The sequence below is a fragment of the Enoplosus armatus genome, chromosome 12, assembly GCF_043641665.1.
Source record: "Enoplosus armatus isolate fEnoArm2 chromosome 12, fEnoArm2.hap1, whole genome shotgun sequence".
NCBI classification, from domain to species: domain Eukaryota; kingdom Metazoa; phylum Chordata; class Actinopteri; order Centrarchiformes; family Enoplosidae; genus Enoplosus; species Enoplosus armatus.
The window spans coordinates 1,180,001-1,195,000 of NC_092191.1; the positions used below are offsets into that span (position 1 = coordinate 1,180,001).

The following is a 15,000-nucleotide window of genomic DNA, read 5'->3' on the forward strand; positions in this document are numbered from 1 at the left end:
TACGAAAGTACTCCTCCGTGCCCCCACCCTTCAGCTCCACCACACCTCCCTGGAGAGTTTGACAACCTTTGCTCTTAACTAACCTTTTCTATTTCGGATTTGTAGGTTCACAAAATACAAAAACACACGATTCAAGAGTTCTGAGAAGTTTTAGTTTGAGTGTGTGTGTGTGTGTGTGTGTGTGTGTCCTGTTGCTCCCTTCACACTCTGACAGTTGAATAAAGACTTCTTGCCGTCCTCCTTCCGCTTTCTTTCCCATCATGCTGCTTTTTCTCAAGTCATCAACAAACAAACGGGCTTGTCAGCATCAGTGTCGGAGGAAGAGCACAGCTGATGCACAGAGCGCTCAGTTTCTCTCTGCTGGCAGCCGTCAGGACACAAACTGCTGTCGCCATGAATCAGCTTCTCTTCATTACAGTGACCGTGTTAACTTCACTGCTCACTGGTGGATGACTGAGATTCCTCATCGCTGAGAGAAGACAGTGTGTGTCAGTGTAACGCTAATGAAACAGCATCAGAGTGCCACAGACATACATCATCATCATCATCATCATCATCTAATAACTTTCTGCTTGCATCACAGACACTTCGTTAATCTGAAACACGTCGAGCTTCATGTCACGATCTGTCAAACTCATTCGCTTATCAACGTTTTGGTTATTATGGTAAATAAAGAATTTAGCAGTATCAACACATCTCTCGCATCAGATTGAGTAAGTCTCCATACGATGAATGCAGCTTAGTATCTAACCACACGGTGCAAACAGCAGCTTATCGACGTCCCGCACTTCACGTCGCAGACTCCAACAGCGGCAGGCAGGCAGACAACACGCCAGTCTCAGGCTGAGATAGTCTTATCAAAGAAAATCTCTACTGAGGAAGACACGCACTGTGTTAACAGGCTGCATTAACACGAGAAGCTCCGAGTTAAACTTCATCACATTCATCAGATCATCAGATTTATGGAGGTCAGTGACTAAAAGCTAGATATCCACTCGACTGGACTCATTTGGACGGCTGAAGTCTCACATTATGTCTTTTTTGACAGACTTTTTTCCTGTAATCATGTTATCTTCAGAGGGAGCCTGCAGCTGGACGTGTCGTTGGCCATGATGTTCGCTGTGTTAGCTGCTTATTTCTTTATTTCATTACCTCGGCAGCGTACTGTAGAGGGACTGATCACCAGCGAGGTGACATGCCGATTCTTATCTGCTATTTATAGACATGTAAACAGCTGAGCAGGGATGGTGTAATAGTCACACACAGGTATTTCCCTCATTGACCAGTATTTCTCCAGCTGCTTGCAGCTCAGGTGAGACGCCAGCTGCATTTGATGAATAACTGATGTTTGTAGACTTATGGTCTGCTTCTGCCTTCAATATGCTGATGTCACCGCAGGACCTTCACAAAGATATATTGAGATGAATGATACTATGATTTATACATTTACATCATCAAGAGCCAGTTTATTTCAAAATGAATAACTAATCAACTCAAAATGATCTTGCACAGACTGAAGCTAAATGTATAATTAAGATCATTTTGTTCCCCAACTCAGTGAGCTTCATGAATACGCTGATGAAACAATCATTTATAAGAGTAATAAGAGTCCTGCGGCTTCATGGCAGTTTATTAACAAAACCACAGAGAAACAGATTCAAAACATCTGAAGTGATGTGATCTCAGTGCTTTGTGGTTTGAGTGAACTTCTCCTTTAAAAAAACAAACTGTTGTACATCCTGTGCAGCTGATAACCTGACACACACACACACACACACACACACACACACACACACACACACACACACACACTATCATGTTTTTATTTTTAGATTTTTACTTGTGATGTTTTTCTCTCTCTTGACTCAGATATGCCCCGCCCCCTCTCTGCTGTTGTGAGCATGCTCAGTGGAGCATCCCCATCAAAGAGCCCTTTCATGCTGCAAAGCTGCATGTGGAAGAAGACGACGTGATAAAACACACACACACACACACACACACACACACACACACACACACACACACACACACACACACACACACACACACACACACACACACACACACACACACACACACACACACACACACTCCTTCCTCAAACATGTCACCTTCAGCCCAAACAATAACACTGTTCTTTGTCTCTCTCTCTAACTGATCCTGCTGACTCCACCTCAGGTGAACGTCCCATATTGTCAACTTCTCAGGTATTTTCATGACGGTGAATCCACGAGTGTCTCCTACAAACACGAGACAGTATGAAAGACTCATTTTCACAAGAAGAATAAATATGTAATAACTCCATCACAGGTCTGATTTCTCTCTGGACAAATCAGGACTGAACTGTAACTAATGGCAGCAGGTCTTTTATGAACAAATACGTTTAAGATGACTTTCAAAGTTCATTCTTGACGTTGGAAACAACAAGAGAAAAGGTAAGAAAAGGGGACGCAAACCTTTCTAATCAATCTGCATTTTATGTTGTGCCTCTATTCTGGTCCAAGGGCTGTGTGAGGTCTATGTTTATGTTACGGTACACTGGTGTGGTCCTGTGAGTGCTCACTACATTTAATGTGTGACGAGTGCATCTTCAGATTATGTCAGAAGCTGCTGAGTGGAGATCACAGACTCCTCCTGTACAGAACTTGACACTGATGAAGGGTGGAGGATGAGGAGGAGTGAGGCATCTCTCATCCCGCCTTTGTCTGAGTTTTATCAGGACGAGACGGACGAAGCCTCCTTTTAATTTCACTAAGAGGATGGAGGGGAGGGAGGGGAAGAAAGGAGGGAGAGGGGGATGATCGCGGCAAATAACAGACGCTCTGCAGAAGCTCATGAAACATTGATGAGGCTGAGGAGGAGGAGAAAGAGGAGAAGAGGAGGGAGGACGAAGGAGGAGTGGATAAACACCTTTTAGACACAGAGAAAGAGACAAAAACAACGGAGGGATGACGATGTGGTTTGGACATTTTTGTGCCTTCCAGACCATGTTAGACACACCCCTCCCCTCAGTTAATCCTCACCCCCACCTCACACACACACACTAACACAGAGCTCGGGGGCTCCCAAACCACGAAGATGTCTGCTGATTGGCTGGCTCAGGACAACACAGGAAAAGAGGGGGATGATGGGAGCAGAGAGGGATGATGGTCTCGTTTTGTGCAGCATGGCTGTGTGTTAGCAGAGTGTGTGTTAGCAGAGTGTGTGTTAGCAGAGTGTGTGTGTGTGTGTGTCCATGTGATTTGATCTTACAGGAAGGCTAGCATGTTTTAATCATCAATTAATAATTGATCAGTATTTTAAGATCTTTTCTGTCACCATCGATAATTCAAATAGGAAGCAAAGTGTAGCCCCGCCCACCCCACATTTCAAAACAAAGGATTGGAAGCTCCTATTGATGGACAGGTCTTGCATGAACTGAATCTGAGTTATTAATGTTTCTGGTGTTTGTTTACATCAGTTGAGTTTGTAAAAGCAGCAGGAAAACAGACATTTAATCTTTTATACTCTTCAATCAAATATCTGAATATATCTTTAATGAACATGCTGATTCTACAAGTTTATAAACCATATACAGGATATGCATCTATCCATCTATATTTCCATCTGTCTCATCCATCCACTTATTATCAGTCACTGACGTTTTACTGGAATACAAGTAAAGAAAATATCTGCTCTCCTGAGTGATTTACATCAGCACCATCAGCTTCCAACAGACTCCAGTATAAAAACCTCCCATGAGTCCGTTCAGCAGGCAGTTTGATGACTTGTTTCCCTCCATAATTGCTTGATTTCTAACGGGGGACGTTCGCTCAATACCGGCCCTAACGAGGGGGAAGTGCTGCCCCTCAGCTCCCCTCGGTCTCCTCCCTCTCACAGCTGAAGCTCCTTGCGGTGCAATAATCACAGACTGCTTCCATATTCATCACCCCGCTGGGAACTGAACCAGCTGCCTTTTAGGATGCAAGGCGCTGCTCTCACCACCTGAGCCACACGTGGGACAACACATGAATTTATATCCTCTCAACGCTCCACGACTGCCCTCATAAAACCAACTCCCAGACCTATTTATCGGTCTGAGGACTAAAGGAGCTTCGAGGGACCATCGGGGTTTCGTAAGTACCAATAATGGTTTCTTGAAGAACTCCTTCGATGTCTGCGAGTCGTTAAAGGTTTCGTCAATGTGACAAACTGTCAACAAAACCTGATCCTCTGGAGTTGTCATGTCTGGTGCTTGAAAAGAGAGTTAAAAACTCTATTATTCAAAACAACACACCAGCCGGAGCTAAGCAGCCCCTTCAGGACGGTACGACTTGATAAGTTCATGAAAGTGAGCATGAAACTCTGCAGAAGTCCACGTTTATGAGGAACGCTGCAGTAACTAAAAGGCAAGCAGAGCTTTTTTTGGTCCTGAAGATGTTTGACACTCGTCCATGACTGATTATTTGCAGATATCCTGCATATCTTTGACCTGAAGTTACAGGTAGCAATATTTGGGCAGATTTACTAACAAATGCTAACTTTGGGACATACTGGGTATACAGACAGATGTAGACGTGGTGACTTGAAGTGCCTCTTGTCTTTCTAGCACTGCAGAACAACTACACCCGCCCACATCTCAGCACTAAAACAGATCACTTTATGATCCTTAAAAGATAACATCCTTGATGGTCCGCCCTTCTCCCACAACACAAACTCAACATTGCAACCACTTCGATAAGACCTTCGATGACACCATGCAATACTTCCTCTAGACCTCTAACCTTCTTCTGGGAAAGATCTTTTCAGCTGAAGGACCCTGAGGTGCCGATCGGCTCCCACTGGATCCATTCATGAGTTCGTCATATAGTCAGCTTATGGGGCCTTTTTACGAGGATATCTGATGCATTGATTGACTCTATTTGGATGTTAGAAAAGCTTTGACACATGGCTCCTCTTCTCTTCTCAAATCAAAACATCAACACTCACAATCCACCTGCCCTCGAGCCGGCGAGCCACTTTTAGATCTGAGGGACGGTACTGAAGGTTTCTGGGCATCGGCACGTCGATGAGGCTGTAATCAGTAAACCAGATCCATTAGCCTTCAGCTAAATTCAGCCTGCCGAGGCCACTCAAGTGTTCCTCCACGAAGGACCGGTTTGGTATTAAAATGACGAACATCTCTCTGGTACATTAAGTGTAAAATAGTAATCATCTTTGTGCTTAATAAACTTGTTCTGAAGGTTATTTGCCAGAAGCAGTCGAGTTGGGACAACGTTCACGTCATTGCCGACAGAAGTACAGTGATTCTTTTCTGACAGGCAAAGTTGGATTTCTTTGGATTTCTTTTGCGTTGTTGGAAATCATTTGCACTTAACTTGAGTTCAAGTTCATGAAAAAGAGACTGAAAAGACCTTTTCAGACAAAAGAGAAGGAAAAGAAACTCCAGCAGTCGATGGGTGGATGCTTTTATCCAAATGCTTCACGTTACAAGTTGTACACTGTACAGAGTGTAAGGCCGCCGCTGACATCATTGTGATTTGGAGATATGTAAATAAACCTCAGCCGACACCCTGTTGACTGATTAGATGACTAACTGAGGAAGAGGAGGACTGAAGGCTCGCTGGTCAGATCACAAGTATCTGAAACAATGTGGGTGTGAGAGCTGACTGAGAAACACTCACATCATCTTTCACCAGCGTCCCTGCAGCAAAGCACCAGAGAGCTGATCAGTTTTATCAGTGTCAGGCAGGGTGGGGCTCCGATACAGCCACAGTTTGCTGAGATAAGGTCAGAGCTGCTGACGGCTCAGATTTCACATGAAAACACGAATGAACCTGCTTTAATTAATGAACCTGAACCTCTAAAAACAAACTTCACCGCAGTAACACCTTTTATTAATTATTAATGTAGAGTTTTGTAGTTTCTTTCCAACTTTCCGAACATTAAATCCAATGTTGTTATGTTTATCATCATAAATCAACTGGAGATAAAAAGTGTGTTCAGGCTTTTTGTTTAAAGCTGCTCTCCAGCTTCTGTTTGTTACTTTTCTCTGGACGTTTATTTGCTCTTTTCTTTACTTTGTGAAACATCTCATCGGGCTCCGGACCTCCTGACGTTGGTTTCAGGAATTCAAACTCTATTTCACTCACTTGAAGTCACTTTGTCTGGATACGATCGGCAACTAAATGTGTGAAAATGCAAATGAACTGTGAGATGTGTAACACTGAACTTATCCCTCAACAAAACCAGCAGGAGTTCCCTCCTCACATGCTCCTTCTTGGACGTGTTACAGAGCTCCCATCTTACCTTGAAGCTGTTTAAACCTCCCCTCCAGCTGGTTGTAGTTGAAGGTAGCCTGGCCCGTGAATCCAGGGATGGGGCTCGGCCCCCTGATGGGGCTGAGGTTGGGGCTCGGGCCCCGGCCGGGGCTGGAGTGAGATGGGCCGGGGCCACCCGACAACGGGGACAGGGGGCCGGCATAGTCCATGGTCGGTGAGAGAGGGCCGGGGGACAGAGGGCCAGGAGGGAGACCGCTGGTGGCGCTCTGAAGCTCCATGATGAAACTCCGGAGGACGGCGAAATATTTAGACGGGACGAGTCCACAGAGACATCGAGGAGAGACTCAGCAAAGAAAGTTCAGAGTTTCCAGTTGAATTTAATTGACTTCAAGAGAGGAAACCAGAGTTTGAGCTGCTCTGCAACAGTGAGAAGCTCGAGTTTCAACAGGATAAAGTCCAGTACAATAAACCTCAGTTTTCAAAAGGATAAAACACGTTTCCAGATGAATAAATGAGCTCTGAAGAGGACAAAGTAATCTCAAATGATCTAAACCTGAGTTTCAAACAGCTTCTAATATTGAAGAGAAATAATCCCAGATTCAGCTGTAGTCTCAACAGCGAGAGGAAGACTCTTCTTTTCCTGGACACTTCCAAGACAGCAGGACTGAGCGATGGAGGGCAAGAGACATAGGAGACGAGCCCCAGAGTCCCTCTCTCTCTCTTCCTACGTTACAGCAGATATCGCTGGCTCAGCAGATACACCGGGGCGACGGCAGCATCATGCTTCTGTTTTCTCTCCGTCCATCCATCTGTCAATGTCTTCAGATGTCCCCTCATTCAGGAATCCACCCATCCTCCGCTCAAACACGCACCCCCGCCCGAAGAGCCGGCACAATGAAGAGGTGGAACAGAGAGCGCGGCAGTGAGAGAAGGAGGGCAGGAAGCAGAGGAGGAGAGGAGGAGAGGGAGGGAGGTGGAGAATGAAAGCGTGGGTTTGTCCTCCCGCCTGCAGCAGCAGCAGACACTGAAAACACCTTTCAGACAGAGGGAGAGTCAAGGGGGGAGGGGCCGCCAGCAGGGGCAGCGACTCCTCCCGACGGCCAATCACAGCCCTCGCTTTTAGGGGTGATGTCATCACTAATTAGCATAAGAGGCGGAGCGGGAGGAGGGCGAGAGAGAGAGAGAGAGAGAGAGTTTCTGTTCACACTGAAGATGAAATTAGACTGAGAAAGAAAAATAAAGTTCCAGTTTAAAAGCTGTTGACTGCAGTTTGGAACTCAAACAAACAATAACTTCATGTTCTGAACATCTACGTCACAATTCTTTGATTGCTTCTACAATAAAACGTCCAGCAGAAGGAAGACGGAACGATATGTGAAGATGCCGTTTGTAAAATCCCCCTTTGTCAGATTACTTTTTTGTTGTCCTTCATACTGTGTCCTAGATTTTAAATGAGAAAAATGAGGAATGTTTTTGCGGTGTGACGGCTTACAGCCAAATATAAACATAAATAAGGCCTCAATATGATGCAGTCAGGTTCAACTAACTGTGGACGCCATCATCAATATTTACCTCTCTAACCTCTGTGACCTGTTCAGTTTATTGTGGAGCCAGAACATCAGAATATCTTAACAAATCAGACGTCACGTTTCATAAAACAAATGTGAACAACTTCTCTATGTCTGAGTGTGTGAAGTGTTGAAAACTCCGATTTTCTTGGTTGGAAACCGACTGAAAGATAATTCACACACAGGATGAGGAGATATCATGTGAAAATAATTCATCTTGACGCTGTGGCCAAACTGCGTCTTCATGCATTAAAGCTAATAAACAGCACATAAGACTGTGTGTGCAGGACGGGTTGTACCAAGAAACAGGAAACAGGGTGGAGTGTGTGTGTGTGTGTGTGTGTGTGGACTTTTTCTCCGAGCTCATCGCTCACACGGAGACGTCCAAACATCCTGAGAATATCTGAGCTCTAATATTAGAGGCTGTTGTGGAGATGTTCTTCCTGTCTGAGCCCAACCAGCACTTCCTGTTTGATCCTGCTGTCCATCAACACACACACACACACACACACACACACACACCTGCAGCTTCACATCAACCTGCAGGAAATCATAGTTCCAGGTTTGAGATGACGGCGGAGACGCAGGAAAAACGAGGACATCACAGATAAAAGTGAGAGGAGGACGATCAGCAGCGAGGAGGTGGAAGTTCAGAGGTCACGACACAAACACAATACATGGAACAAACACTCATGTGACCCTGAAATAACAGCAGAGGACAGATGAAACACGGTCTCCTGCTCCCGTTAAGTCACTGACCTTCACTTCCTGAATCACAAACACGACCTTTGACCTTCTGATTAAAAAGGCATCAACTCCACCCAGAGATGGTTTCACTTTTACTCACAAACTAGTAGATTATTTACAGACAAACCCAGAGCAAAGGTCACACAGACAGCAGGGAGGAACATCTGACTGCCTCTGATTCTCTCTTTTCTGGAGCGACTCCATTTTGGAGACTTGACTCGAGATATGATTTTTTTTCTCTGCTGCAAATATTTCCTGAAAAACTTCAAAACGGATGTGTCATAATTCATTCTGTCAGATTACAGACAGAAAAAGGAATGCGTTTACAATTTCCGGTAAGAGACTGACTCAACAAAAGATCTTTGGAAGCAACAGTCCGATCAAATATCAGGAGATGGATTTAAAAAGAGTCATCGGAGTCAGACTGAGGAACGAGGCATCCTGATTGGTTAAAAATGAAGTCAAAAGGCAGAAACAGCTTCAGCTCCCAGATCGTTACAAGCAGCCATCAGTACAGAGGTCAGAGGTCGGAGGTCACGGCAAACACACAACAGATGGAGCAAATATTTCTGCAGCTGATAGAAACAGTCGGAGCGGTTCTTTATGTTCTGTTGATAATCTGTACATGACAACACGTTCTGTCCTGCCGGCCGCATGCTGAGCATCACGCCGTGTTTCCTGCAGTCATCTGGCTTCCTCGTGGCCCGGCCCCTCGGGGCGGCCCCGCCAACGAACCAAACGCACCATTCATCCAGCCGGAGCAGAGCCAGACCGCAGACACCGCTCACAGCGGACGCCTCGGGGGCGAAGCGCTTCCTGAAACACCGAGCTGAAAAGTTGCTGCTAAAACACGTCAGTCCATTTATAAAATCCATCATCTGCAGCCGCTCAGTGACCAGATGTTACGACAAAGTCAAGTCCAGAGCTGGGGGTGCGTTCAGGGTTCTAACTTGTGTCGCTGCGGTGGTGAATTTCACACAGACGCGCCGCCTCACCCTCCTGACCACACAAAGACATTCCTGCGAGGTCGGAGCAGCAGCAGGGCCGACGGCGGCCATGTTGGAGGGCCCAACAGTCCGATGAGGGAAATGACCAGCTGTGTTTTCACTAGTTTTAAACATATCTGGTCTGAAGAGACCTGCGACACCAACACATCAGACGCAGTTAGAGCTGGATTTTTGTCTGTAAACTGGAATTATAACTTCCTGAATTGTCTCTGAATTTCTGACTATTTTTGTCTCAATTCACTTTGTAGTTACTGTTTGTTATTTATGTCTATAACTTCCTTTTTTAATTTTGTGTAAAGTAGCTGTTCGTAATATAAATAGCATTCCAGTGTTTTCAGTCACTTGTCTCTTCCCTGCACGGAATCAATAAAGGTTATTTCATCTCGTCTCATCTTAGGAAGTAAAGAAAGAACGAAATGGAACTGAGAGGAAATGAAGTGAAAGGAAAAGAAAATGAGGCGACTAAAGGAGAAAAGTGAAAAATGGCAGGACAAGAGAGGGAAAGAGAGGAAACAAGGAAAAGAAAGAACAGAGAACAAAAGAGGAGGAAGAAGAAAAGAAGATGAAGACGATTCGAGGGAAGCGTCTTCACTTTCACGGTTTTTAAAACCACAACATTCACCAACACGTGAAAAACACAGACAGCAACATTCCCAGCATTCCACCATCTGGTCCTCAGAACAGGAAGTGTGTGTGTGTGTGTGTGTGTGTGTGTGTGTGTGTGTGTGTGTCGCTCTCTGTGGGGAACCTGGACTGTTCCTGGTTCTAATTATTGAGCGGTTGAGTGAGTCGGCGTCACTTTAAAGCTTCAGTCTGGACTTTCCCTGCTTTCACACGTCGATATGCTCCATTTACAAATACTTATTAAATACTTATTTAATACTTGTTAACTTCCCGTTTAAAATGAATAAAAATTTACTTCTTGTTGGTTTCAGTTGATGTCTATGAAAAAGTACTTGCAGCTGCATCTGGTAGTTATTGTTAACCTGTCGATGACTCCATATAGTCTATGAATGAAATGTCTGTTACGTGTTCCCGCAGCCCGAGGTGTTGATGTCTGAAACAAACAGCAGCTCTGTGTATCTTCTTTGGGACATAAACAGAAATGTCTAAATGTCCGTTTGTGGTTTTTGGAGAGAGACGCTGCTGCTCATACTGCGACACGACCCCTGAATGTCGTACAGACCTGAAAAAGACCTTTTTCTATTAGCGCTGCAACAATTAGTCGATTGTCAGAACATTCATCTGCAACTATTTTGATTATAATTAATAACTGTTGATTCCAACTTCAATGTGTCGTCATTAAAGTACACTGGATGTCTTTGAGTTTTCTTTTCAGTTTTCTTTTCTTGGTGAAACAACACTGAGAAAATAATCAGCTCATTACGTGATGAAGAGAATAAAATGTTAAATGTTTTATTATCTAAACTTGACAACACTTTGATCAAATAGTTCCTGATTTGAAAAGATTCAAAGAACGAGTCGACACGACTGAGCAGACGTCCAAAGGTTCGAAACACCTCAGGGCCACAGCCAAGGTCCTGACAGCTCCATACACTCACGTCAGGACCAGGATCAGGACCAGGATCAGGACCAGGATCAGGACCAGGATCAGGACTGATGTGTTTCTACACGTAGCCTGCTCCTCATGTTCTATATACGAGTCTATATGTGTTTATTGGCATCTCACCATGCATGAGCTTCTACACACACACACACACACACACCTTCTGTCTCTGCCTGCTCTGTAAGTAGAGCTGCCTGCGTTTCCATGGTGACCGGCGGTTTTGTGTTTCCCAGGATATCATATGGAGGCGTAACACACACACACTCTCTGTCTCTCACACACACACACACACACACACACACACACACACACACACACACACACACACACACACACACACACACACACACACACACACACACACACACACACACACACACACACACACACACACACAGGAGATGTTCAGGTCTCAGCATCAGTTTTCAGTGCAGCTGAGCTGATGAAGTCTGAATGACTGAGACTGAAACAGCCTGACAGTGTGAAGACGTTCAGTGAGCAGAGATATGAAACCAGCTGACCGTCTCACTGCAGGAGGAGACACACGTCGTGTTTGGTGGTCGTCGGTCTCATCGATTAATCAACTGATTGATTATTTCTTTTACAAAACACAATTTAAAAAAGAGTCAATTGTTCCTCCAAAGATATTAAAGCGTTATAACAAACAATATTACTTCTACTATTACTTCAGCTGTTTCTGCCTACTACCACAGCCACCAACGACCGTCGCTACGACGACACGTACAACTACTTATACTACTGCTAGTTAGTACTTTGGTATTCAGCTCATTAACAGCTGTAACAAAGACTCCATTTGTAATGAAAGGAAGGAACACACACACACACACACACACACACACACACCACACACACACACACACACACACACGGCCTGTATACAGTGTTAATTCAATGTCATCACCCCACACATCCTCCAGCCTGCTGAGCTCAGCAGGAGCAGGAAGAGGAGGAGGAGGAGGAGGAGGAGGAGGAGGAGGAGGAGGAAGGCACAGACCGGACATTCACACTCCGTCTGCACTCAACCGGCTTCATTTGAAAACACATCAGATCACACTGGGGCTGGCCTGGTTGGACTGGTTGGACTGGTTGGACACAACTTGTACTAAACGTTTGTAACTGATCTGGACTACATGATGTTTGTGATGTTCGGACCTCCCCGTCTGCACACACGGGGTGGACAGAATAATAGAAACACCTCTAATTATGATGCAGGTCCAGTTCAGCAGCACCAACTGTGAGCTCAGCCACACACACACACACACACACACACACACACACACACACACACACACACACACACACACACACACACACACACACACACACACACACACACACACACACACAGCATCAGCCTTCTCCTGCATATTTAACACTAGTGTGAATTATTTAGTGAAGTGGGACACTACTGAAGCACTCGGCCATCAGGGTAAAAACAGCAGGCGGGGAGAGAGATAGAGTTACTGTAACACACACACACACACACACACACACACACACTCACTCACTCACACTCACACTCACACACTCACTCACACACACACACACACACACACCAAACTTGTGCATGAATGAAACTTAATCAAATGATGTGTTTTTCCTTCATAAATAATAACAATGATTTGATTTATTTGAATACAAAAAGTAGACTTTATTCATGCTTCAAAATGTATTTAATATTAATGTTGTTAATATTCATTTGAATAAGTATGCAATCATTTCGACTTTAAACGGCTTTAAACGGTATGAACAGCATGAACACGTCTATAATAAAGCAGTTCTTCTAAAGGTCTGCTCAGTCCGTCTGGAGGACATCACTGTTCCAGCAGCCGGGGGCTTCACTTAACTGTCCTCCTCCTCCTCCTCCTCCTCCTTCAGCCACTAATCGGCTTCATGCTTCAGACTAGCTAACTTTAGCTTTCTATCTAGCTCACTGTGTGTTCACCACTGACGTTTTTTTGTTATTAGTGCTTTAATAAGGAGTTCATTCATTTCAAATGTCAATTAAAACGGCTCCAGCCATTTCTACAAGGAACAGCGAGCTGCTGTAGCGTTTATCTGATCCCCGATCAGTTCATCCACTGGATGATCTGGATGTGTGAGTTTGTGCCTCGCTTGTAGTTCGTAAATGTGATCGATTCATGTGTTAGCTTACGGGTAGTTGTAAGCTAACTGCTAACCTAAACTGCTGTGCAGAAGTTCGGATTGTCATCAGGAGTCTCATGTGGATTTCATCCGGAGACGAGACTCTTGACATGAAAAGTGTAAAAGGGAGCAGAGGTGTTGAACAGCCTGAAGCTCGTTAATGAGCCTCGTTAGCGCTCATTAGCTCCTGATTATTAACAGGTGTGAAGGCTGAGGACTCCTGCAGAGTGAGGAAGCTGGTCTGAGGGAGGAAAGAACATGAACTGTTCTACACCGGACTATGTGGGCACGTGAACACAAGTTCACCGTCACGGATGGAAGAAAAATCAAATGCAGTCTTCATCGTCTTCATCGTCCATCACTCTGCTGATCGTCTCCAGAGGAAAACACTCGGAGGTTTTAATGTTGCAGCTTGTGTTCTGAGAGGGTTCATTGTTCTCCGTGTTGACTCAAACTCAGCGACCCCACAGCTTATGAAACCATTCAGACTCCCGCTGAGCAAACACAAACACACACAGGACGAAGCCAGACGAAGACACGAGTTCTCAATGGACGGTGGCGTCACAGACCTGACGCACTTCAGGGTCCTGCTCTTCAAACACGCTTCAACTAATCCAGGCTCACACGAGGTTAGCCAGATAAAACCATCCTAATTTCAATGAGACAGAAACAGCTGAGCAGCCTCCTTCAACATGTTCGACAGAGGCAACAGCAGTTAGAGATGAAATGGTTTCACACATCAGTCTAATCTAACAGTGAAGAATCTATGGAACTGGCTCAGATGCAACTAAAATTAAGTGATTATTTCATTACAATGTGTGAACAATTTGGTGTTTGAATGACACATGTCCTCAGCAGGTCAGGACCAACCTCACGCCTCTTTCACAAACTGTATTTGTGTCTTTTAAAAGTCTTGCCGTCTGTGGATGCTGTGGCTCGATCTCTGTCTTCAGTGGTTGTCTCGTGTTGACTTTAAAACTGTGTGGTGAATCCAAAGGCCCTTTTACCTAAAAACAAACACCTGACAAGTCGTACGGTGCACGATGCTAACAGCTGACTGAGCTACTGTAGCTAAGGTTGTTGTTGTCTTCACTTTCCTCCTCCTACGTCCTGCCGTTAAGTTCCACATTCATGCAAATGTCAAATACATTAAGCTAAGCTGCACTGTTGCTGTTCTTTAGTTTAACGCTGTAATAAACACTCACGCTGTGTCCAGTTATTCTGTCTGGTTACTGTAAATTAATGGACACCTGCCAGCCAATCAGAGTTGAGTGTTTCATTTGGCCATGGTATAAAATATGCTTCCTGTAAATCTTTGAGTGAAGTTACTGACGTCAAACATTCATCATTGATTGGAGGATGGCTCCGTCCTCATACCTGCGAGGGCTTTGATGCGCGAGCGCTCGAACAGGCGAGCCGAGCTGTTCTCGTTGTCCCAGTCGTCGGCGTCCCAGCGGTTGTTGACGCCATCGCTGTACTGCTGCTGGATATCCATGTGTTCGTACTCCGCCGCTACCGACGTCATCTTGACCTCGCCGCGACTGCGCCCCCGCCCCCGCCGCCGCCTCCGAGTCCTTCCACCTGCTGCCTGCTGCCGTTAGCAACGGGACCCTCACACACACACACACACACACACACTCAGGCCGAGAAGTTCGTCCAAAACCTGCAAAGATGAAAAGAGACAC

General features: G+C 45.1%; 1 protein-coding gene across 3 annotated transcripts in view; it reads right to left on the reverse strand.

Annotated features, from left to right (window-relative positions):
• The window catches only part of LOC139294306 (spectrin beta chain, non-erythrocytic 1), a 63,769-nt gene extending 48,890 nt beyond the window's left edge, over positions 1–14,879 (reverse strand). For 2 of the 3 annotated variants that reach the window (XM_070916160.1, XM_070916161.1), the window contains exon 1: positions 6,289–6,660. In XM_070916160.1, the coding sequence (XP_070772261.1) occupies positions 6,289–6,538 (250 nt within the window). In that variant the 5' untranslated portion in view covers positions 6,539–6,660. Of the gene's footprint in view, positions 1–6,288; positions 6,661–14,692 lie in introns of those variants that run through there. The other variant, XM_070916162.1, reaches the window with a different exon arrangement.
• Between the last annotated feature and the right edge of the window lie 121 nt (positions 14,880–15,000).